The 25,784-nt window shown below is 36.0% G+C and overlaps 2 protein-coding genes across 2 annotated transcripts; one reads left to right on the top strand and one right to left on the bottom strand.

The window, feature by feature from the left end:
• The first annotated feature begins 2,200 nt into the window (after nt 1–2,200).
• On the top strand, nt 2,201–7,097 carry LOC133330496 (cilia- and flagella-associated protein 36-like). The gene is made up of 7 exons (XM_061538933.1): nt 2,201–2,303; nt 2,366–2,571; nt 2,639–2,802; nt 4,075–4,231; nt 4,292–4,605; nt 6,488–6,719; nt 6,780–7,097. The coding sequence occupies exons 1-7, from the start codon at nt 2,201–2,203 to the stop codon at nt 7,095–7,097; spliced, it is 1,494 nt and encodes a 497-aa protein (XP_061394917.1).
• A 732-nt stretch (nt 7,098–7,829) lies between these two features.
• On the bottom strand, nt 7,830–19,950 carry LOC133330495 (leucine-rich repeat-containing protein 40-like). The gene is made up of 10 exons (XM_061538932.1): nt 19,748–19,950; nt 19,468–19,655; nt 17,585–17,788; nt 15,877–16,000; nt 15,639–15,808; nt 12,698–13,104; nt 12,320–12,463; nt 12,060–12,248; nt 8,005–8,196; nt 7,830–7,935 (listed from the first exon to the last, which is right to left on the bottom strand). Exons 1-10 carry the CDS (start codon nt 19,896–19,898, stop codon nt 7,830–7,832), a joined length of 1,875 nt encoding a protein of 624 aa, XP_061394916.1. The 5' UTR covers nt 19,899–19,950.
• Nucleotides 19,951–25,784: the final 5,834 nt, after the last annotated feature.

The raw sequence follows: 25,784 nt of genomic DNA, 5'->3' as shown, positions 1-25,784 counted from the left end.
AATGTCTTCAGGAAATAAATTGAAATGCCTTCAGTTTGTGATTTCGTATGCTTTTTACCAGACGGGATTGGTCGATTGTTTCCAGCCTTCTGAGTTGATTTAAGCGGATCGGATACTCCATTCGCTTCATATAAAATTTAATAGGTCGAAAAGTGTCAGTCGGTGTTGAAGACAATATATACCCTCAGCCTATGGTTTGCGGGTATCTTCGCAGTTATACACTGGTTTTATTATTCGCATTATATAAGGTATATGATTTTATCAAGGTGGTTTTGGATTTAATGTTGATCAAATTGGTTATCCAATTCGCTTTATATTAAATTTCCAAGTTTATAAAATATTGACCCTTTGTGGGGAATGTACCAGAAGGAGTCCAATCTTCGGACTTCATCTAGGCTTGGTAAAGTTAATAGATTGTGCAATGCAATGCGCCTGATATTCGATTTATAAATATTAAAAATTTTGAACCTTTGTGGAGGAGGTACTAGATAGAGTGGACCATTGAGTCCCATCTTAGGACTTGATCTAGGGTTGCTAATAATAATAGGTGTTTGACCATTTGTGGGGGAGGTACCAGAACGAGTGGAACAATGGGTCCCATCTTTGAACTCGATCTAGGCTTGGTAAAGATAATACATTGTACAAAGTTTGGTTCAACACGGACATTCCATTCGCCTGATATTGGATTTATAAATATTGAACATTTTGGCATATCATCCATCTTCAAACTTGAACTTAGTTTGGAAGAAATATCACGATGTGTAAAGTTTGGATTAAATCGGTTACTCCCTTCCCAGCAGGCCAGACAGACAACAGTTATATTCGTTCTGAGGTGTTTAAACGGAGTATTTTCGCATACACTGCATCGACAACAGTAATGGTTATTCCAGGTCCAACCCTTTAGAAGGATTTACCATTTTTGATAAGATCTGCAACATATAACTTTGTAAATAGTGGTGGTACCTCCTCGGCACTCACTCACTCTTCAGCAGCTATATATGAACATCGACAGCTGTAGTGTCGATTTTCGGGAAATTCCTCTAAGCTAACCGAGGAACTGAGTGCATGGAAAACTCTCTGAAATCAGATTTTCAATGGTTCTGGTTTCTATTAACGAAAACAGGAGGTGGTCTGAACCAAACCAGGTTACGTTATTTATCACACCTGGTGCTACGATTTGTGAACGAATCAAGATCTCAAAAATAGCATTCGTGAGCATGCGTGCAAAGCAATTGTCAAGGCACTTTTCCACTTCACTTTTTCCCCCAAAAACATATTTTCTAGATGTGCAGAAATAACAAGAAGTCATGGGTGCCAAGCACTGTACGTTTTGACCGCTAAAAAAGACCCAGGTTCTAGATTATGTTTCTGAAAGGATAATCGTACCTCAATTTTCTAAAAATTAATAATCTATGACCCTTAGCTCGTATACATAGACTTCTTGGTCTTTATCTAGTATATATAGACTGCCTGACCTTCAGCTCGTCTTCAAAAACTTTCAGTGTTAAGATTATGTTTATAGACTTCTGGCCCTATGCTCGTCTATAAATACTTCCCAGCCTTCAGCTCATCTGTATGCACTCCCTGACCTTTAACTCGTCCATTAGACTCCCTGGTCTTCAGCCCGTATAGAATATACTCTCTGCCCTTCATCCAGTGTAGAATATAATTGTCTCGTCTATATTTACTGCCTGGTCTTTCGGCTCTTATATATATATACACCCTGACCTTCTATATAGACTCCCTGGTTTTCAATTCGTCTACATAGCTCATCTATATATACAATTTAGACCTCAGCTCGTCTGTATAGACTATCTCTACTTAAATGTGTCTATATAGACCTCCTGGCTATCAACCCGTCTATAAATCCCTCGTGTTCTCCTTGGCTCATCTATATACATTCTTTGGTCTTCAGCTCGTCTGTATAGACTCTGGATTCCAGCTCGTCTATTTCATTTAATGAGTATACGAGGCAAATTAGCGTGCCACCGCTGAACCAACTTGCAGTGGCAACTTAAATTACCCTGTCACATGAAACCATGGCAACCGAATCAAAAAAGGACTGACTGACTAACCACCTCAGTTGGGGTATTCTATTGTCAGACGTCCAACAGCCATAAGAGGAGAACTACGCATTAAATCAAAAGTGAAGAAAGTGAATCACAAAAAAGGAGGCGAGGAAAAAATAATAATATCCACAATGGCTGGTGACGATTCCTGGGTTTTTGATTCTTTGGTGTGTTTTCTGCATGGACCCGTTTGGAATGCTCCACTGCAGACATTTATTGAAGAGAAATCGTTGAGTAAGTTCCAGTCAGATAAACCATTTCAATTGCATGTAAGAAAAAATTTTCCTTTTTGCCAGTTTTCGATCCCAATTTACAACCGGACGAAGAGAATCCCGAGGTCAAGCGTATTCATGAAGATTATAAAAACCTCGTCGACTATATGTTGGGCAGTTTTATGGAAGAAATGCAAATAACACCGGAACAATTTGAAATGGCCTGTCTGGAGGGTAGACAACAGCATAAGGATAATCCATTTCAATTTCATCAGGGTTTATTTCAGCAGGTGGGTGGAGCGGATATAATTGATGGGAAGAAGAAGCGATTTTCAATTTGTCATTTGCATATTTCAGATATGGGCTGCCAATGACATAAAGATTTTCATACGCATGATGACTCAGCGTAATGTCGAATTACAGCTACAGGCATTGGATTTGATAGAGAAAAATCAATTGGCCTTGTTTCAGCAGGGCGAAAGTTTTGATAGTCCCAGTGAGAGTGGTCGTCAGTCACAGAAGTAAGATAGAGATACAGTTTTTCTGTAGATACCCTTTATCCGGATAAGGTTTTCATATAGAAAACTTTATCCGGATAAGGTTTTCATATAGAAAACTTTATCCGGATAAGGTTTTCATATACAAAATGTTAACCGGATAAGGATTTCTTATAGAAAATGTTATCCGGATAAGGGTTTCTTATAGAAAATGTTATCCGGATAAGATTTTCATATAGGAAACTTTATCCGGATAAGGTTTTCATATAGAAAACTTTATCCGGAAAAAGTTTTCATATAGAAAATGTTATCCGGATAAGGTTTTCATATAGAAAATATAGAAAAATATTATTCGGATAAGGTTTTCTTATAGAAACTGTTATCTGGATAAGGTTTTCTTATAGAAAATGTTATCCGGATAAGGCTTTCTTATAGAAAATGTTATCCGGATAAGGTTTTCTTATAGAAAATGTTATCCGGATAAGGTTTTCTTATAGAGAATGAGAATATGAAAAACTTATCCGGATAAAGTTTCCTATATGAAAGCCTTATCCGGATAAGTTTTTCATATAGAAAACTTTATCCGGATAAGGTTTTCATATAGAAAACTTTATATGGATAAGGTTTTCATATAGAAAATGTTATCCGGATAAGGTTTTCTTATAGAAAATGTTATCCGGATAAGGTTTTCTATAAGAAAATATTATTCTGATAAAGTTTTCTATATGAAAACCTCATCCGGATAAAGTTTTCTATATGAAAACGTTATCCGGATAACACTTTCTATAAGAAACCCCTTATCCGGATAAAGTTTTCTATAGGAAAACCTTATTCGGTTAAAGTTTCCTATACGAAAATTCTATCCGGATTAAATTTTCTATATGAAAACCCTATCCGGATAAAGTCTTCTATATGAAAATCTTATCCGGATAAAGTTTCCTATATGAAAACCTTATCCGGATAGAATTTTCGTATAGGAAACTTTAACCGAATAAGGTTTTCCTATAGAAAACTTTATCCGGATAAGGTTTTTCTTATAGAAAGTGTTATCCGGATAACGTTTTCATATAGAAAACTTTATCCGGATGAGGTTTTCATATAGAAAACTTTATCAGAATAATATTTTCATATAGAAAACTTTATCCGGATAAGCTTTTTATATAGGAAACTTTATCCGGATAAAGTTTTCATATAGAAAATTTTATACGGATATGTCCATAGAATTGAATTCATTATCCGGATATGTTTATCTGTATATCCGGGTTTAATAACTATTATTCCTCTTTTTATTTTCAGTGAAAAATTCAACGATGTTGAAAATTTCATTGCCAAATCGGTGGGCAAAGAAATGGAAACCCCTGAGGCATCGGTGACACCTGAGCCAGATGCCACCGAACAGGATGTCAATGAGAAATTTGAGCGGTTAAATCTATTCTTTGAGAAAAATCAGCAGGTAATAAGAAATATAAAAACAATTAAAAAAGTAAATAATGGACCTATTCTCCCCCTCTAGGTAAATCCTGATGAAATGATAACACGTCAAGAGTACTTGCGCGAACAGCGTGATAAAATTATCGAACTGAAAAAGAAAACTCGGGCCAAGCAGCTACAAGAAACGGTTGCAAAATCATTGAATACATCAGTTCCTGGAACGTCTGCAGCAAAGAGTACCCGGCCATCGTCGGCTCAGGTGGCCCAGAAGCTTTTGGAAAACGTTTCCAAACCAAATTCGGTTTTGGAAAAACCTGAAGAAGTGGAAACCGATTCGGCATTGCTTTTGAGAAAAACGTTGGCAAAACGTTTGAAGGCTGAAGTTGTGGAACAGAATTAAAAAACCCCTAAATTGAATCTTATATTTGATCACAAAGAAGTATAAAGATTAAATATATATTTTCATTAAATGAAAAAATCCTTATGAACACCACTTGATCCTAGCAAAAAAATACTATAACAACAAATATATTGTGTAGCCTAAAATACAAAATATATACACCTTTTTCAAATTTATTGATGTGTGCAAAATACAGCATTTTGTTTTATTTAAGAGGAAATCAATTGCAATCAATTTTCCATAAGAAAACAAATATGCGGAATATATTAAATAAGTCGGGATCTGCATTATCCTGATATTTTTTCTCGATGATAATATTATTAGCTTATGCAGGGCAACATTATCCTAATGTTTTGGTCTATAAGTAATTGGGTAATATTATCCATATACTACATTCCCCATAAAATCAATACACCTTTTTATTTGTTCGCCATAACCTCACTTTTTAAACACACCGATTTATTGGTGATAATGACTAGTTTTTTTGGCATATCGATTTTGTTTTTTTACTTCTTTCTTTGTTTATAACAAAAAAATATATATGTATTTTTAAAAATAATCCATTATTTTAAAATTTTTTAAACATAAATAAATTCTATGATAAGCTGCTCTGTTTCCCCTTCTCTCTCTTTCCCATATAGTGCTGCCAGATTATTTTTTATGTGTGTGGCTAGTTTTGTTTTTGTTGCGCTTCATGTGGTGTGTGTTATTGTATTGGTCTTTGGAACGTTTTTAAACTGGTATACGATCACGTAAATAGGACATTATGGCCTCGGTACCCCGTTCCAGTGTCTGATGGCGTGGCAATTTAAATGGATTTCCGATAATTTCCAGGGTTCTGCAAACAAATTTGGAGAAAAGAGATTAGACTTGATTCAACAAATATTGAGTGGAAAATAGAACTTACGTTATATTTTTTAGATTTCCCAAAATCGGTGGCACATGATCTATGTCATTGTTACGCAAATCCAATATGGCTAAACGTTTGAGGGCACCCAATCCTTCACTGGTGGCATTAATGGATTTGATACGATTATCGCGAGCCAAAAGTATTTCCAAACCTTTCAATTCGTAAACACATTTTGGGAGGATTTCAAATCTGCAAATACAATATTGGAGTAAAAAAAAAATTAAAATTCAGAGAGGAAATTATGTACTGAAGGCCAGAAACTTAAAAAGACGTGCTGAAGTCCAGGGAATCCATATAGATGATATGAAGTCTATATATAAGGTTTTCATATAGAATAAGGTTTTCATATAGAAAACTTTATATGGATAAGGTTTTCATATAGAAAATGTTATCCGGATAAGGTTTTCTTATAGAAAATGTTATCCGGATAAGGTTTTCTATAAGAAAATATTATTCTGATAAAGTTTTCTATATGAAAACCTCATCCGGATAAAGTTTTCTATATGAAAACGTTATCCGGATAACACTTTCTATAAGAAACCCCTTATCCGGATAAAGTTTTCTATAGGAAAACCTTATTCGGTTAAAGTTTCCTATACGAAAATTCTATCCGGATTAAATTTTCTATATGAAAACCCTATCCGGATAAAGTCTTCTATATGAAAATCTTATCCGGATAAAGTTTCCTATATGAAAACCTTATCCGGATAGAATTTTCGTATAGGAAACTTTAACCGAATAAGGTTTTCCTATAGAAAACTTTATCCGGATAAGGTTTTTCTTATAGAAAGTGTTATCCGGATAACGTTTTCATATAGAAAACTTTATCCGGATGAGGTTTTCATATAGAAAACTTTATCAGAATAATATTTTCATATAGAAAACTTTATCCGGATAAGCTTTTTATATAGGAAACTTTATCCGGATAAAGTTTTCATATAGAAAATTTTATACGGATATGTCCATAGAATTGAATTCATTATCCGGATATGTTTATCTGTATATCCGGGTTTAATAACTATTATTCCTCTTTTTATTTTCAGTGAAAAATTCAACGATGTTGAAAATTTCATTGCCAAATCGGTGGGCAAAGAAATGGAAACCCCTGAGGCATCGGTGACACCTGAGCCAGATGCCACCGAACAGGATGTCAATGAGAAATTTGAGCGGTTAAATCTATTCTTTGAGAAAAATCAGCAGGTAATAAGAAATATAAAAACAATTAAAAAAGTAAATAATGGACCTATTCTCCCCCTCTAGGTAAATCCTGATGAAATGATAACACGTCAAGAGTACTTGCGCGAACAGCGTGATAAAATTATCGAACTGAAAAAGAAAACTCGGGCCAAGCAGCTACAAGAAACGGTTGCAAAATCATTGAATACATCAGTTCCTGGAACGTCTGCAGCAAAGAGTACCCGGCCATCGTCGGCTCAGGTGGCCCAGAAGCTTTTGGAAAACGTTTCCAAACCAAATTCGGTTTTGGAAAAACCTGAAGAAGTGGAAACCGATTCGGCATTGCTTTTGAGAAAAACGTTGGCAAAACGTTTGAAGGCTGAAGTTGTGGAACAGAATTAAAAAACCCCTAAATTGAATCTTATATTTGATCACAAAGAAGTATAAAGATTAAATATATATTTTCATTAAATGAAAAAATCCTTATGAACACCACTTGATCCTAGCAAAAAAATACTATAACAACAAATATATTGTGTAGCCTAAAATACAAAATATATACACCTTTTTCAAATTTATTGATGTGTGCAAAATACAGCATTTTGTTTTATTTAAGAGGAAATCAATTGCAATCAATTTTCCATAAGAAAACAAATATGCGGAATATATTAAATAAGTCGGGATCTGCATTATCCTGATATTTTTTCTCGATGATAATATTATTAGCTTATGCAGGGCAACATTATCCTAATGTTTTGGTCTATAAGTAATTGGGTAATATTATCCATATACTACATTCCCCATAAAATCAATACACCTTTTTATTTGTTCGCCATAACCTCACTTTTTAAACACACCGATTTATTGGTGATAATGACTAGTTTTTTTGGCATATCGATTTTGTTTTTTTACTTCTTTCTTTGTTTATAACAAAAAAATATATATGTATTTTTAAAAATAATCCATTATTTTAAAATTTTTTAAACATAAATAAATTCTATGATAAGCTGCTCTGTTTCCCCTTCTCTCTCTTTCCCATATAGTGCTGCCAGATTATTTTTTATGTGTGTGGCTAGTTTTGTTTTTGTTGCGCTTCATGTGGTGTGTGTTATTGTATTGGTCTTTGGAACGTTTTTAAACTGGTATACGATCACGTAAATAGGACATTATGGCCTCGGTACCCCGTTCCAGTGTCTGATGGCGTGGCAATTTAAATGGATTTCCGATAATTTCCAGGGTTCTGCAAACAAATTTGGAGAAAAGAGATTAGACTTGATTCAACAAATATTGAGTGGAAAATAGAACTTACGTTATATTTTTTAGATTTCCCAAAATCGGTGGCACATGATCTATGTCATTGTTACGCAAATCCAATATGGCTAAACGTTTGAGGGCACCCAATCCTTCACTGGTGGCATTAATGGATTTGATACGATTATCGCGAGCCAAAAGTATTTCCAAACCTTTCAATTCGTAAACACATTTTGGGAGGATTTCAAATCTGCAAATACAATATTGGAGTAAAAAAAAAATTAAAATTCAGAGAGGAAATTATGTACTGAAGGCCAGAAACTTAAAAAGACGTGCTGAAGTCCAGGGAATCCATATAGATGATATGAAGTCTATATATAAGTAGTGCAGACTAGAAGTCCATATAAACGAGTTGAAAGACTCTGAGTGTATATAGAAGAGCTGAAGTCCAGGTGTTCAAGCTGAGGGTCTGTAACACTATAAGGCGAGATGAAGACCAGTGAGTCTATATATATATAGGAGATAAAGGCCAGGGAGTCCATGTACACTATCTACAGGCGAGCTGAACGCCAGGATGTCAATATAAACGAGCTGAAGTGCAGAGAGTCTATAAACGCGAGCTGAATATCAGGGATAGAGCTGAAAGACTGTGAGTTTATATAGACGAGCTGAAGTCCAGCTGTTAAATGTATACCTCAGCTCGTCTTATAGACTTACTGGCCTTCATAAGTCCATAAGACTGAGGGCAGATGAGCTGAATACCAGTGAGTCTATATATACGAGATAAAGGCAAGTGAGTACATGTAGACGATGACAGGTCAGACAGTCTTTATAAAGGCGAGCTAAAGGAAAGGCAGTCAATATAGACGAGCTAAAGTCCAGAGAGCTTATATTCGGGAGCTGAAGGTCAGGAGGTCTATATAAACGAGTTGACAATTAGGAAGAATATATATAGACAAGCTAAAGGTCAGGAAGTCCATGTGGACAAGCTGAAGGTAGGAGAGACTGTAAGACGAGCTGAAGGCTAGGGATTCCATACAAAGTGCAAGCTTGACAGTCTATATATAGAGACTGTATACCGGGGAGTCTCTATGGACGAGCTGAGGACTGGGAACACAATATAAGTAAGGTAAAGTCTAGAAAGTGCATATAGACAAGCTGAAGGCTAGGCAGTTTATATAGGCGAACTGAAGGACAGTGAGTCCATATAGACGCGTTGAAGAACAGGGAATCTGACGAGCTGAAGGCCAGAGAGACTATATTGGCTAGCTCCGGACCAGGAACATAATATACGCAAGCTGAAGTCCAGGGTGTCTATATAGACGAACTGAAGGCAACTGAGTCTTTATAGATCTGAAGTACATATAGAAGGTCGGCAAGCCGAAATGAGCTAAGGGTCCGGGAAAAAATCATTTTAAAAATCCACGCCTTATAAAGCTCCTCAAAAAATAATTTTAAAAATCTACGTCCTAAAAGGGTCCGTAAAAAATATTTTAAAAATCCACGTCTTGAAATTATGTCCTCAAAAAATAGTTAAAAAAACCACGACTTATAAAGGTCTTCAAAAAATTAATTTAAAAACCCACGTCTTATAAGGGTCCGCAAAAAATATTTTAAGAACTCAAGAAATTTTTTAAATTCTTATATGCGTCCCAAAAACATATTTTAAAAAATCCACGCCTTATGTGGATTTCCAAAAAATTATTTTAAAATTCTACGCCTTATAAGGGTCCCCAAAAAAATGACGATTTATAAAGGTTCTAAAAAAATATTTCAAAAATTCACGCCATAAAGAACCTTTAACAATTATCAGAGCCCCATTTATTTTTTTTGCCAAAAAAAAAATCAAAAAATCCACGTCTTATAAAAGTTCCCAAAAAGACCTGTAAATATATATATAGAGACCTGAAGACTGCGGTATTGAGTCTATTGAATTTCGACTCAGTCTGAATTTCACTTCAGGTCATTGGTTAAAAACAGTAGAGCTACAACAACAACTTTATAACGTCTGACTACTGAACTGCTGTTTGAGATTTTTCAAATCACCTCCTCCTGGTTGGTGGCAGGAATATCTGTAAAATCATGACTTCATGACTGGAATAGCCGAATACGAAATTTCCCAGCAGAGGCGACGGTAATGATCAATTACACGAATTTTAATGAGAAAAAGTAAATTCTGGGAGAAAGGATGATAGAACGGCAGTCAGAGTTAAACGTGACAGACCTGAAGAGATGCGGAACTTATTTCAACCTGAAGTTAATAGACCATTTCGAGACTGGCACGACGAAGAGGAATACTACATCGAATAGAAGTTAAGCACTTATCATCAGCCACCAACTTGCCATTAGCTATGTAGTTCGTGAAATCTGACACATGCTTACCGATTTTACTTCTGCCGCAAAGACACTTGGGGACCTACTCCTTTCATTGATGGGAAACAGTTTTACAGTAGTCTAACATCAATAAGGATTCCGTAATATACAAAGCATTACGATAGCACTATTTCGGGCATTTTCTGATATTCACCTCAATGGTAGAAGTGTATCGAACACACGTTGAACATTTCTGTAACACACTTTACTCGTTTTTTAATTCACGTAAGAAGTAGGTAACTTCTGAGGGGAAGTGTATGTGTGAAGTGTAAAAAACACATCCAGAACATACCTGATTATTAGAGAACCAGAACAGAGCGTGTAACCGAACAGACAAACCTCCGACTGCATTGACCGTTGGACGCCAAACTCGAGGAGTAAAGCAGGAATTTCCCCAAGGTGTGGTCATCGGACCACAGATCGACATAGATTTCCTTCAGTGCATACTTAAAGCTCATTCCAGCTCTCCAGTCTATAACCACACATTCTCTTTTCCTATTTAGCATAAAGAAATTCTGAATAGGTGGCGAACAATTGATGACAACACGTATACGATCCAATGTTAGCGATTATTATTTAATACAGTCTTATGTACAGACTGACTTCCTGGTATGAAATTCAGAACCAGGAAGACAAAGACTAATAGAGTGAAGAAGGAAGTTCACCAAGATGATTTCTCCGTTCGCAAAACTCAAATCCGATATTCCTCAACGACTGGTAGACATATGTTTTCAGACCACAGGTCTACCTAACCTCCTTTCAGTGCATATTTAAAACTCCTACCAGATCTCCAGACTATAAACAAACTCTATATCTTCCTACATACATAAATGTTGAATGTGTGGCGTATACTTGATGCCAACACGTATACGATCCAAAGTTAACGATTATTATTTAATACAGTCTTATGCTCTACAGACTGATTTCCTGGTATGGAGTTCAGAACCAGGATGTCAAAGACTTGTGAAGTAAAGAAATAAGTTCTCTGTTTAAACTCAACCTTTCTGGTATTCCACAACCACCGGTCGGCATATTAATTGCAACGTATGTGGATAATTGTACTTAGCGTTTTCTATTTAATAGTCTCATGCTCTAACTCCGCAGTAGGCTGGAATATAAATTTTTTGAGATCCATTTTTTTCAATTTGTGATTTCCCTAGTTGGAAGCTGACGTGAATATCGCTCATTAATGAAATATCGGGAGCCCAATCATAACGACGCATTAGGCTTAAATGTAACAAAAGGTTAATTAAATGGCAACAACACTTAGGTTGTTGATTTAAGTTTTCGGACCACAGATCCTACAGAGCATACAGAAATGCTGAATGTTTGGCGTATACTTTATGACAACACGTATACGATCCAATGTTAGCGATTATTATTTAATACGGTCTCATGCTCTTCTGACTAAGCTGACAACACGTATACGATCCAATGTTAGCGATTATTATTTTATACGGTCTCATGCTCTACTGACTAAGCTAGCAGTAGGCTTAATGGTAGAAAGGAAGATAAAATGCTCTGAATAGCGCTCCTTATGAGCTAGTGCTGATGTTGAGTTAAGGCATACACAGTGGAAGAGCTGGCAAAATGACGCCTTGTAAACTCCTCATGATACGAGTGGAGCATCCTCAGATGATGTCGTTCGAATACTTCCCGTTGTAATGGTCGGAATCACGTTAGAAGATATCTTCAAACGGGAACAAGCCTATGAAAAATGATGGAGTCTTTATGTCTTACCTATTATTCGAGATATTCAACTCCCGCAGCGTCACCAAAACACCAAATTCTTCAGGTAAATTTTGTAGACTATTGCAGGATAAATTAACCAATGACAGACGGGTAAATTGTGATATAAATGAAGGCACACTGGTGATCTGGTTATTGGCAAATACCAATTCGGTACAGCAATTTTTCATTTCCAATAAGCTAAAAAAGTGAAGAAGAGAGAAGAATTTTTTAAAAAGTGTTTCAAAAATTCCAATTATATATGATCTTACCCCTCCGGCAGGGTGGTAAAACGATTTTTAGATAAATCAACAATATTCACTTGTTCATTGCTGGCGGTTTCAAAAACTTCGCGGGGTACTTCGGTTAACTGTTGCATGGTAACAGTTAGACAACGGGTCTTATGGAGTTTGTATCTGGAAAGAGATGTAAAGAGAGGTAGGGAATGAGAGAAATTTAATATTGTTTTTAATTATTTATTCTGAGTCATAATTCAAGATGTTTTTATTTTTTATATTGTCTGAAGGGAGATTTCTCATTTAATTTTCGGAGAGGTATCAAGAGCATATTCAATTTAGAACTAGACTCGTAAATCCGCAGTCAAAAGAAATAATACTCATTCCCAGGTTTTCCAACGAAAATTTTCTTACCTATCGGGAAATATGGAATTTTCCTCCTCAAAACTTAGACCCCTTCGTGGACTATTTAGGCCATCGGCACCCATACTGCCCGTCAGCGATGATGATGAATTTGAGGTTTTTGCTGCTGCCTCAAGACCCTCCTGACGTTCACGCAATGTTTTCAAAATACGCACCGTACCGCACTGCAAAATATCACGTCGTATCGATTTGATTGGATTACCCTCGACCTGTAGACTAACCAAATGGGCCAGCGACGCCAGAGAATAGGGTAAATTTGTTATGGAATTATTCGATATATCGAAGCGTGTCAGATTTTGTAGCAATCCAATTTCATTGGGTATTTCGGTGATTTTATTATCTCTCAAATCGACAATTTTCAAATGTGGCAAATGGGAGCAGAGCCTCTTTGGTATTTTCTGAAAGGACATAAAAAGCAAATAGGAAATAATTAATAAACAAGTAGTTTTGTTTTGGAATATTCTAAAGGCAGGAATGCAAGGGATTTGAAAATGAGGGAGTTCCGTGTATTTAGTGATCAGGGTGTTCAGTAAAATGTATATCTGTTTAGAGTACCGGGAGCAGTAGGAATTCTGTAGGTGTTTAGCCTATTAAAGGTATTCAGGATCAACCTTTTCTCGTATTAGACTTCAATATAAAAATATTGCGCCCAATGTGAGGCACGAACTTTGCGAACCTTTAGGTAATCAGTACCTTGCTCTACTAGCTGCTAGCTGGGTCCCACCATAACCCTGCTTGAATGTGTCAATATATTTGCATGATCTACTTTCATTATAATGTGTGCATCCCATAGGTTTGGTTATGGCAAGGTTTAAAAGCTGTTCTGAGTAGTGTTCTTTAGTGCAAACACAATCATAACGTCTCATTAGACTAAAATGTAAAAGAAGGTAAAGTAAGTACGGCATATGAAATGGCTAATGGATGATTATTTAAGTTTTTGGATAACAGATCGACCTAGACTCACTTTATTGTTATACTCTATCTTCCTACTAAGTGTACCGAAGTGCTGAATGTGTGGCGTATACTTTATGACAACACTTATACGTTCCAATGCTAGCGATTACTACTTAATACAGTCGCATGGTCTACCAACTGAGATTGAATTAAAAAATGTTTTTCTCAATTTATACATCTCCTAGGTTTGATAATCATACGAATTGGATACTGACCTGAATACAGCTCCTTAATGCGAACCCAACGGACCACAAATCGACGTAGAAAACCTCCAGTGCATACTTAAAACTGTTTTCAGATCTCCAGTCCATAAACACACACTCTATCTTCCTACTGAGCATACCGAAATGCTGAATGTGTGGCGTATACTTTATGACGACACGTATACGGCCCAGTGTTAGTGTAATAGCCGTGAATCTAACAATATTTTTTTTAATATCCACTTCAATTTTATGCATTTACCGTGGGTTCGATGATGTCATGATTTGGAAGCTGACCTGAATCGCTCCTTCGTGAGCTATGGCGAACGCCACCATAATTCGGCAGTAGACTTAATTGTAACAAGAAGTTAATTAAGCAGGATATCTAAAATGGCTAAGGGGTGTTCATGTACGTCTTCGGATCACAGATCGACGTAGATATCCTTCAGCGCATATTTAAAACTCATTCCCGACCTTCAGTCAATAAGCCAGACCTTCAGTTAATGAGCATACCGAAATGCTGAATGTGTGACGTATACTTTATGACAGCACGTATACGGTCCAATGCCAGTGCAATAGGGGCACATGTAAGAATATTTTTTTAAGATCCATTTCAATTCTAATTTGTGCATTACCCTAGATTTGATGATGGCATGGGTTCGAAGCTGATCTGAAAGGTACTCCTTAACGGCGAACGCCACCATAACTCCGCATTAGAACTACTAAGGGTGTTAATTTACGTCTTCGGATCACATTCTTCCTCGAATATTTAAAACTCCTTTCCGACCTCAGTCAATAAACACTATTTCATACAGAAATGCTGAATGTCTGGCGTATACTTTATGACATGTATATGACATGTATACGTTCCAATGTTCACATTCTCTGCCGATTAAGACGGCATTTAAGAATATTTTGTAAAGTCCACTTTTTTAATATATAAATTCCCTAGGTTGCTGGTGGCAATAGCGCTCCTTAATTCGACCCCAATTATAATGTCGCATTAGGTTTAAATATAAGGAAATTGTTAAATGATGTTAATTTACATCATTGGACCACAAATCGTCTTAGACACCCTTTAGTACATATTTAGAACTCCTTCCAGATCACCAGTCTATAAACACTCTATCTTTCTTCTGAGTATACAGAAATGCTGAATGTGTGGCGTATACTTTATGATAACACGTATACGGCCCAATGTTAGTGCAATAGATGTGGATATAAGAATATATTTTTTAAGGTTTGATGGTGGTAATGGTTGGAAGCTGGCCAGAATTACGTTTCTTAATGAGCTATGGCGAACGTAACCATAATCCCGCATTGGGCTTAATTGTAACCGAAATTTTATTAAACACGACTTATAAAATTGGTAAGGGTTAATTTACGTCTTCGAATCACAGATCGAGCAATACTCCCTTCAGGGCATATTTAAAATTCCTTCCAGATCTCCATATTTTAAATTCTTCTAGATCTGCAGTCTTTAAACATTCTCTTTATCTTGATATTGAGCTTACAGGAATGCTGAATATGTGATGTATACTTTATGACAACACATATGCGTTCCACCGGTTACTATTTAATAGTGGCTTAGGTTTGAAGATTGCCCTAAATAGAGCTCATTATGATCTAATACGGATTTTTTTTCCACAACTATATATATCTAACCCTTGATGTAACTTTTTCCAAAACTCTGTATATCAAACCCACGATTTGAAATTATTTCAGATATCCCACCTTCGATGAAGCCATGTGCAGCTTAAAAAATCTCTTCAACTTACCTCTATAAAATTATTGGATACATGCAGCTCCTGTAGATCACAGCCATCGAAATCGGGCAACTCTTTGATATCATTATGTTGGGCATATAAACATTGCAGCTTTCGCAGGCTACCCATGTCTTCGGGTAGAGCAATTAAATCATTGTGCATTAAATCCAATTTTTGAAGAGCTGTGAAAGGAAAAATTACGAATTAATTCGTCAGGAATTTTAGTTAGATAGGAAAATGTTTTACTTACACCGCATATTGACCAAATCGGGTGGTAATTCTTTAATATGATTATAGGCTAGTAGAAGCGTTGTTAGACGCACCAAAAAACCAATACCACCAGGTAAAGCGTTAAGTTCATTATTTGATACATCCTAGTTTTTTGTTGTTGGTAGGAGAAACAGGGGTGTTAATTTTTTTAGGTTAAGATATTAGGTAATTAATAAATAATAGTCAGGTTTATGTATACATAGGGGGTTGGAGTCTTTTAACTATAGATGAGAATAGTAAACAAGGAAGAGTTTGTTATTTGAGGATCAGAAAATGTTATGACGTCCTTCAGAGACAGATGTTGATAATGATCTTCAGAGACAGTTTCTCAATACATAAATACTATAAAATTTACTACACAAACATAAATGAAATTTAAATGAATAAATGAAATTTACAACTAGGAATATTTAGAATAAACTCTCTCAATCTGCCTATAATCACTGAAATATGAAGAAAATTACTTCATAGATCTCCTATAGTTCCTGTTCACCTATAAAGACTTAGCGCAGCTCGCATATAAAAATTCCCCCCTCTGGTCGTCTATCACCAGTCTCTTTTCGTACTCAGCATACAAAAACTTTAAATAAGTGGCGTATACTTTATGACATCAAGTATACGTTCCAATGTTATGCAACTCATTATCCTTTTTGTTTGACAATAAATCCCCGCATATTAGTCATCGAGGGACTAATTTGTATTACGAACTACTAAGGAGCAGTTAATCACAGTAACTTCATAAATATAAATAATGAAGCTGCACTCTTCTTTAAGTTTCCTGGGGTTCATTAAAAGAGTTTGACCCCTTAGAATATACCAATATACTGTATCACTATTCCTGTAATTAAGTTAAGATGAAGAAAATTTTTTGTAGACCTGCAAATTAACATTTAAAATTTTCCTGCTGTTCGTCTACAAAGACTCCCTCCAGCTCGCATATGAAGACTTCATCTATTTCGTACCCAACATGCATACATGTCAAATATGTGGCGTATACTTTATGACAACACGAATACGTTCCGAGTTACTCCTGAATATCCGAACAATGTGAAATCCCGTTATGTTCGACTGTGTCAAACTTTTCTAAACATATTTGTAGAAAAAATGGTTTCAATATATTCATAATCCCTCAAGTCAAACTATTGCCCCATGTTTGAATCAGACCATAGGTAAATTTTGGTAGGAGACTCTTGATGAAAATTTTAAACTCAGTTACACCGAAGTTACGTATTTTTCTATATGAAAATAGCTTCAGCTATGCTCTGGTTGATTTTTTTCAATGGGGAAAATATCCTCATCTATACTGAGGATACATATTTTCCTATCAAAAAATCCTTATGAAATTGTCATTAGTATCGTTGTAATTTTTAAGGTAGCCCTTCTCTGTGAAATATTTAAATCTCCATAAACCTTCAAAAATTCGTTTTTTCCAGAACTGCAAGAATCTATCACTTTTTGCTATTTTACCTGATATCATAGGAAATATTGTTATCGTATTAAAAATTTGTATATTCGGTATGTTGATTTAGGTATTAGTTAAGGTTTTTATAATTTTAATTTGATGTAGAATATTAATTAAAAAAAAAAAAATCATTAGAATTTTAATATTTATATATTTTAAAGCGCCAATGAAATTGATTAAATATTGAATATTATTTTTATTTTATATCTATCCATCGATTTCTTACCAAAAACTCCAACATATGCAGATCACTTATATCGGGATTAAGTTCTTCGAACTGATTATGTGACAAATTCAGGTAACGTAAATCAGGTAGGGTGAAAAATTCACGCGGTAGTTCCTTCAGCCGATTACGACTCAAATTGATGCGTATTAGCTTTTCCAGTTTACCAATTTCTTTGGGTATTGAGGTTAAGGCATTGTCATGGAGCTAAAAAATAAATGAAATTTAAATCATTATCCAAATACACATGAGTCCATATATAATAAGATGTTAATAAAATTACGATAATATAAAAGTATATTTTTAAATTCGATATCTGGACTTAACTACCTAATACCTTTTACTAATATTTATTTATTCATGGTAACATGAATGTACCTAAAATTATAGATATTTACCTATTTATATTCTTTATTATTTTGATCTATTTTTGATCATTATACCCTACACAACTATGTTGTCAGGGTATTATAGCTTTGTGCAGCCCCAAGAGCGTTCCTTAATGAGCTATGGCGAACCCTATCATAATGTTCAGGGATGGTAATTTACGTAATTTTCAGATCGACCAAGACTCTCTTCAGGGCATATTTAAAACTCCTTCCAGATCTCCAGTCTATAAACATTCTCTCTATCTTCTATTTAGCACACATAAATGCTGAATATGTGGCGTATACTTTATGACAACACGTATACGTTCCAATATTAGCGGTTGGGTTTGAAGATTGCCCTGAATAGAGCCCATTTCTATTCTTTATTATTTTGATCTATTTTTGATCATTATACCCTACACAACGATGATGTCAGCCCCAAGAGTTGGTAACACCGCGAAATATTGGTCCTAGACCCTCCTTTAAGTATACCGATCGCCATATCTCGACTAGCTGTGTCGATCTAGACATGTGTGGCCGTCCGTCCATTATATTATAAACACGATACAGGCCACAGTTATGGACCAATTTTCACGAAATTTTACATCTAGGATGGGTTCTGGCCAATGAATACCCATATTGTTTTTGCTAAAACTCGGTTAATATTTAGAGGATGTAATGGACCAAGTACTTAATTTTTGTCGGTTTTTCTGGTCGCTCCAGAGGTCGCAATTATGGTCCGAACATCGCGAAATTTTACATGGAGAAGGGGATCGGGCCAAAGAATAAGCATTTTGATAAAGATTGGCCAATATTTAGCGGGTCAAATGGACCCTGACTTTTGGGTGAAAAATGTCAAAAATTGTATTCTATGGCGTACAGATTTATTCCTGAAGGACATAGACCCGAGAAGTTGATAGTATATCCAAGAGGAGTGGTTGGCCTTTAAATTGATATAAATTATATTGTCGTATGTACTCAGGTGTGGGAGTTACACTTAAATATTTATAGGAGCTTACGTACTCAAATATTATTTAGTAACCCAATACCACACTAGAGGGCGGTAATATAGCGCGGATCGTTTTGAAATTTTCCATCAGGTTCCAGTTATGGTCAAGGACAACGGTTATAATTTTCGGCGATTATTAAATTATAATTTTGGGATGAAGTGGAGCGAAAACTTAATATTAGATGTTTTTTCAAGTCGATCTATAGGCCACAATTATAAGTCGAACATCACGACCCACCCCTCGGTGAAGGGAGTATGGATAAGGAATTAGAAGGACTGTACAGAATATTAGTAATATTCGGAAAATATGTCAGTGTAAGGAAGAAGTGTTGTTGACCTCTAATCGGGCAAGAGGGTGCAACTATCACGAAATATTACCAAGGCTCGGAATAAAAATCCACAGAAAGTTAGAATTCCGTGTTAGTTGTGTAGGGTATCGTATGGTCGGCCCCGTCCGACTATACTGCTCCGCTCACTGTTTTTAATATATTTTTGCTTCATTCACTTACCGTCAATGTTGTTAACGAACAAAGATTCTCGATTTTTGGTGATAGCTGTATCAGTTGATTTGAACTTAAATCTAGATTATTCAAAGGTAATTGATTCCACCAGGCATCCTCTTCTTTGGCCACCAGAGATTCCAATGTGACCTCAGCATCCTTGTCACCAGCATTGATGTCATAGACTTTGTCAGGTACTGAAAAAAAGAAAAAACACAAATAAGAAAAAGAATAACTGAATAAAATATTGAAAAAAAAATAAAAATAAGAAGAAGAAATAGGACACTACAATCATCAGCAATTGTTGTCAACGATGGCAGCTCCAGTTCATCTTTACTATCCGTATCCTCGCTTTCCATTTCACTGGTCGAATTGGGACCCAGTAAATGCAATGGACGTATGTGATAATAACGTCGCCGAGGATATGGACGACGACACATGCAAAAGGATGTCAACTCCTTGGGTTTTTTCCTTGTTGTAGCTATTTTGAAAGTTTTTTTTTTGGGGATATTCCAAAAACAAAAATTAAGGTTATGTAGAAGCGCTTGGTGTTCTATTTTCGCCACTTTTCACTTGGAAAGTTCTTACATTACTGTAAACATTTGTTGTAAATGTATCATATTTTGTATATGATGGCATATTTTGTTTGTTTATTGTTTTTGTTGTTGTTTTTGCTATTGTGTTAAAAAGATATTTAACCAGGCATGAAATTTATTTCACCCGTTTATGGTATTATTGCCGACATTGCATTTGTCGGTCATTATGTTTTTCGCGTTTTGTTTTTGTGGGTCTTTAGCTAGTTAACAGCTTGACTGACTTGACTTATTGTTCGACTAGCTGGCTGGTTGGTCGGTGCTCAGCTTGGCTAGTTATGTATGTATGTAGCTGTAAAAAATGTTGTTGTGGTGTCAAATGACTATCTGCCTGCTTTGAGGTTCACTGTCAAGTTGATTCACAAGCCCATATTTTATTGTTCGTGAAAAACTGTTGCTGTTGCTATTGTTGTTGTTATTGTTTGAAGGTGCTTACATTTCCCACTTCCTCCACCAGTTTCACTTATGGTGGCAGTGCAATGAACAATTTCCACCTCACCGCCAATTCTCGGCTATCGAATGGCATCACAATCGCATTGATGTCAATAATTAACCGCACATCGTTTTGTTTAACATCTCTCTCGGCGGCTTTTAAGGAAATCTATTTTCAAAACTATGGCTTCCAATGAGGGGAAATTTTTGCATTCAATTCAGATAGAATTTTAATTAAATGTAGAAGATGATGAAAACTTAGTAGGTAGGTAGCGGATAAGCAAAGTGATCTAAAGTGATTGTAATTAAATAGTTGGAACGTTCATTTGCAGGGACTGACAAAATAATTTGCATTCCGTACTAATCCTCATAAGCGATCTCAGTTTAAAATTAATCTGGGAGCTTTGAGACTGGGGTACCCTAAATTGTACAGGACCAGCATACGGGGATATGACTTAGCCCATTTAAAAATCCATGTCTATATAAGCTTTTGGATGTATATTCTTAAAAAAATCCGCGCCAAAACTTAATTATTTAATAAGTCCCCCTTATAAATGCTCATAGGCCGAGAAAAATGTTCGTTTTAAAAATCCAAGCCTATATTTGGCCGTACAATTTTTCCTATATTAGGACGTAAAAATGTTTCTTTATTAAGCCGTACAAATTTTTCTTTTATAAAATCCGTGTCTATATTAGACCCTGAAAAAATATTTTTAATAAATCACGACCCTCACGATCTGTGTATCTGCCGATGTTATTGCCTTACAGGAAATGCGTTGGAATGGGACTGGCGTAAGTAAATCAGATGATTACGCCCTGTATTATAGCTGTCATGAAACGAGACGTGAATTTGGCTTCGGATTTATGGTTAATAGGATAATTAAAGACCTCGTCTCCAGATTCACTCCAGTAGATGACCGAATTGCTATAATCTGTATAAAAGCGAAGTTCTTCTACAGCAGTCTTATTTGCGCCCATGCTCCGACGGAAGAAAAAGATGAACAGATTAAAGACATATTTTACGAGCGCCTAGAAACAGCATATGACCGCTGACCTGACCATGACATTAAAATTTTACTAGGAGATTTTAATAGAAAAATCGGAGGGGAAAATATTTTTGGTCTCACCGTCAGAAAATTCAGCATCCATGAAGAAACATCCTACAACGGCATGAGGTTGATTGACTTCGCGGCAGAAAAACAAAACATGGTATATAGTTAGACAGATTCAAGCATCTCTATATACACAAGGTCACCTGGATTTCTCCTGATCAAGCAACGAGAAATCAAATCGAGCATGTTGTTATAGACGGAAAGCATTCATCCAGTGTTTTAGACGTTCGATCGATCCGAGGAGCGAATATCGATTCAGAACATTACCTTGTGGCAGCCAAAGTTTGCAACTGTCTTAATGAAGCAACAAAGGTGCGATCTAACACAACACGGAAACTCGTAATCGAAAATCAGCAAACGCAAGAGATAGCAGAAGCCTATTCCACTCAACTTAGCCACTTGCTTTACGAAATCATTTATTGTCTCGATAATAATATAGAAGCGCATGGCAAAGAATTACCCACTTCCTCGAAACTGCAGCAAAAGCAACACTTGGGTACTAAATCCCCCAATAAAGAGTCCCGTGGAGCGATCAGGAGTGTGGTAATGCTACCGAGGCGAAAACAGCAGACAGTAAGAACACCTAATACGATGGAAAATTATCGAGACAAAAGGAGAGAGTAGAACCATGTTTTCAGAAAAAAGAAGGAAGAGATGTACAGGAGTCAGAACAAAAAATTTTACTAACGGGTAAAACACCAAACCGAAGGCTTTGGTGCAGGCACATCCTCCTGTAGAGATGAAGATGGAAAACCTGGTGACAGATACATATAGTGTCTTGAGGATATGGAAGGAGCATTTTGCAAAGCTTCTGCTATCAAATAGTGACGGCGAAGAATATACCCTAGAACCAACCAGTGAGCGGAGCAGTATAGTCGGACGGGGCCTACCATACGATACCCTACACAACTACCACGGAACTCTAACTTTCTGCGGATTTTTATTTCGAGCCTCGACGATATTTCGTGATAGTTGCACCCTCTTGCCCGATTAGAGGTCAGCAGTACCTCTTCCTTACACTGACATATTTTCCGAATATTACTAATATTCAGTACAGTCCAGATTCCCTTTTCCGTGGGTTGTGTTGTGATGTTCGGCTTATAATTGTGGCCTATGGATCGACTCGACAAAAAAAAAAAAAAAAAAAAATAAATAAATAAATAAATTTTATGTCCACTTCATCCCAAAATTATTATCTGATCATCACCTAAAATTATAGGCGTTGTCCTTGACCATAACTGGAACCTCATGGAAAATTTAAAAGCGATCAGCGCTATATTTCCGCCCTCTAGTGTGGTAATGGGTTACAAAATAATAACTGTAAATATTTAAGTGTAACTCCCACATCAGAGTATATACGAAAATATATAAGTGGTATCTCGGGTCTACGTCCTTCAGGGGTAAATATATACACTACATAATAAAAAGTTTGTAATGTTTCACACAAAAGTCAGGGTCCATTTGACCCGCTAAATATTTACCGATCTTATTCAAAACAGGTATGTTTATTCTTTGGCCTGTTCCCCTTCTCCATGTAAAAATTCGCGATGTTTTGGTCATAATAGCGGTCTCTGGAACGACCAGAAAATCAGACAGAAATTAAATTTTTGATCCATTTCATCCCTTAACTATTAACCGATTTTTACCAAAAACAACAGAGATCTTCATTGGCCAGAACCAATCCTACATGTAAAATTTCGTGAAGATTGGTAAAAAACTGAGGTCTGTATGGAGTTTACAAATTATAATGGACAGACGGACGGACACACATGTCTAGATCGACTCAGCTAGTCGAGATATGAAGATCAGTATAATGAAATGTGGGTAGGACCAATATTTCGCGGCGTTACAAACTCTTGGGGCTGCACAAAGCTATCATTCTCTGACAACATAGTTGTGTAGGGTATAAAAAGAGACGACGGTGTGTACCACCTAGCCTAGATGAGGTCAGTCCATTTCATCCCTTAACTATTAACCGATTTTTACCAAAAACAACAGGGATCTTCATTTGCCAGAACCAATCCTACATGCAAAATTTTGTGAAGATTGGCAAAAACTGAGGTCTGTATGGAGTTTACAAATTATAATGGACAGACGGACGGACACACATGTCTAGATCGACTCAGCTAGTCGAGATATGAATATCAGTATAATGAAATATGGGTAGGACCAATATTTCGCGGCGTTACAAACTCTTGGGGCTGCAAAAAAGCTATCATTGTGTAGGGTATAAAAAGAAACGACGGTGTGTGCCACCTATCCAAGATGAGGTCAGAATAGCAATTAATCGGCTGAAGTATTATAAAGCTGCAGGTGCCAATGGATTACCAGCCGAACTATTCAAGACCAGTGGTCAGCTGCTGTTCAGGAGCATGTACCAGCTGACTAGTACAATTTGGCTAGAGGAATGCACGCCCAATGATAGGAACCTCAGCATCCTGTGTCCCGTGCACAAAAAAGGTGACAATATGTGGAATAAGTAGAGGAATAAGTCTCCTTCCCATCGCATATGAAGTGCTAACCAGCGTGCTGTGTGGACGACTGAAGCTAATGGTCAACGACATTACTGGACCATACCAATGCGGCTTCAGACGTGGCAAGTCCACCATTGATCAGATTTGCGTAAAATTATTTTAGAAAAATATTGATGGGATATATTCTTCAATATTCAATATTTTGAAGCTTTTGGACACGTTTATAAACCAAATTTTGCTATTTATTAAAAATTATCAATATTAGTCCACTTTTTGGGATAGCCCCAATAACCATTTTTTAAAACTAAATTGTCTCTAATTTAATGTTATGGATTATCAGTGCAATATAAATCACCCCACCAAAAATGATCAATAGGGGTCCATGTTTCTAGTTAGGCCCTATCGTGCGTTGCATCCATTATTCAGCACGATTTTCAACCGAAGTGGCTCCAATTTAATATTTTGCATTCTCATTGGGCAGAAAGTACCCCTACAAAGAATAATCAATATTGGTCCATGTTTTCCAGGTGGCCGACAGAGAACGTTAACCCCATTATTCGGAATTTTGGGGACGTCGGACACGGTTTTCAATCGAATTGATACTTTTGATTCACGTTTTTCAATCGAATTGATACTTTTGATTCAAAACATAATCATGATTTGTATACCGCTCACATAAAAAAGCCCACTCTTAATTTGGTTTTTAATTTTCCACGCCTATATTAGGTCTTAAAAAATAGTCTTTAATAAATCCGTGCCTATATTAAACCTTGTAAAATATTATTTGAAAAATCCACGCCAATAGAAGTTCTTGAAAATTCACTCAGACATACCCACAAATACTTAATACTCTGTTTAACATCGTGGTGTATGGTATAAAAAGGCCCTATCGAACTTAAGGCCTTTTTTTAGGTGTTGATATATTTCATTCAATTATCACTGTTTGGTCTATAAATTATCTATTGAAGAAACAAAAAAAAAAAAAAATGAAAAAAGAATAACAAACTTCACTTTCATATCAATCGTTCAACAATAATTGTAAATAAATAAATACATACGGACATACATACAAACAAATGAAGCTGGCAAACAATAATTCATTTATTTCAACAGTCAGTAGTCCCGCATAAGTTTCCCCCATAATATAAGCAAACGAGGTAAACATCAACAGCAATGCCTACAAATAGACAGAAAGGCAATCCAATAGGCAAGCAGAAATCTAACTTCTGTCTGTCGGCGGTCTGAAGACTGACTTTTGTAATTTGAAAAATTGAAAAGCGATCTTAATGAACCTCTAGCCCATTACAATACTCGTATCTAACCATACAAACCAGCATAGATGTGGGTATTTATGTATGTATGTAGTCAATCTAACACCATCTGCCCAGATATAATTGAAGTTATGAACACTTGATTGAAAAGAAAAAAACGTTGGTCTGCTATATCGTCTACATGGCTAAACAATTTCGAAGAAGCAGAGATAATGGAATTTTGCCCTCAAGGCTTATTTGTCTTCATTAGTCGAGTTGCTTGGCGTATATGGGGAGTTTTTATTTCAACCTGTCTTCTGTTAACATTTTGTTTTTTTTTTATTTTTTGTAATAGGTTTGAACATTGATCGATTGCAGATTCCTATTAATAACATATGCTCGTAAATAATTTTTTACAACAATAGAGGGACAATAAACCTTTGGCAAATGGAAAAAACATTATTG

The sequence above is a fragment of the Musca vetustissima genome, unplaced genomic scaffold, assembly GCF_032173495.1.
Source record: "Musca vetustissima isolate MV318-11 ecotype Yass unplaced genomic scaffold, APGP_CSIRO_Mvet_v1 utg38667, whole genome shotgun sequence".
Classification (NCBI taxonomy): domain Eukaryota; kingdom Metazoa; phylum Arthropoda; class Insecta; order Diptera; family Muscidae; genus Musca; species Musca vetustissima.
The sequence above is the reverse complement of the archived record's forward strand: the minus strand, read 5'-3'. Positions and strand labels throughout refer to the sequence as shown.

Bases quoted from the DNA above. Each gene is read 5' to 3' on its own strand.
- LOC133330495 (XM_061538932.1), bottom strand. From the start codon at position 19,898: ATGTGTCGTCGTCCATATCCTCGGCGACGTTATTATCACATACGTCCA. The intron at 17,789-19,467 runs GTAAGTGAATGA...TTTATTTTTTAG, and splicing joins GTTCGTTAACAACATTGACG to CTCCATGACAATGCCTTAAC. The intron at 8,197-12,059 runs GTAAGACATAAA...TTGTATTTGCAG, and splicing joins TTGAATATCTCGAATAATAG to ATTTGAAATCCTCCCAAAAT.
- LOC133330496 (XM_061538933.1), top strand. From the start codon at position 2,201: ATGGCTGGTGACGATTCCTGGGTTTTTGATTCTTTGGTGTGTTTTCTG. The intron at 2,572-2,638 runs GTGGGTGGAGCG...TGCATATTTCAG, and splicing joins ATCAGGGTTTATTTCAGCAG to ATATGGGCTGCCAATGACAT. The intron at 2,803-4,074 runs GTAAGATAGAGA...TTTTATTTTCAG, and splicing joins AGTGGTCGTCAGTCACAGAA to TGAAAAATTCAACGATGTTG.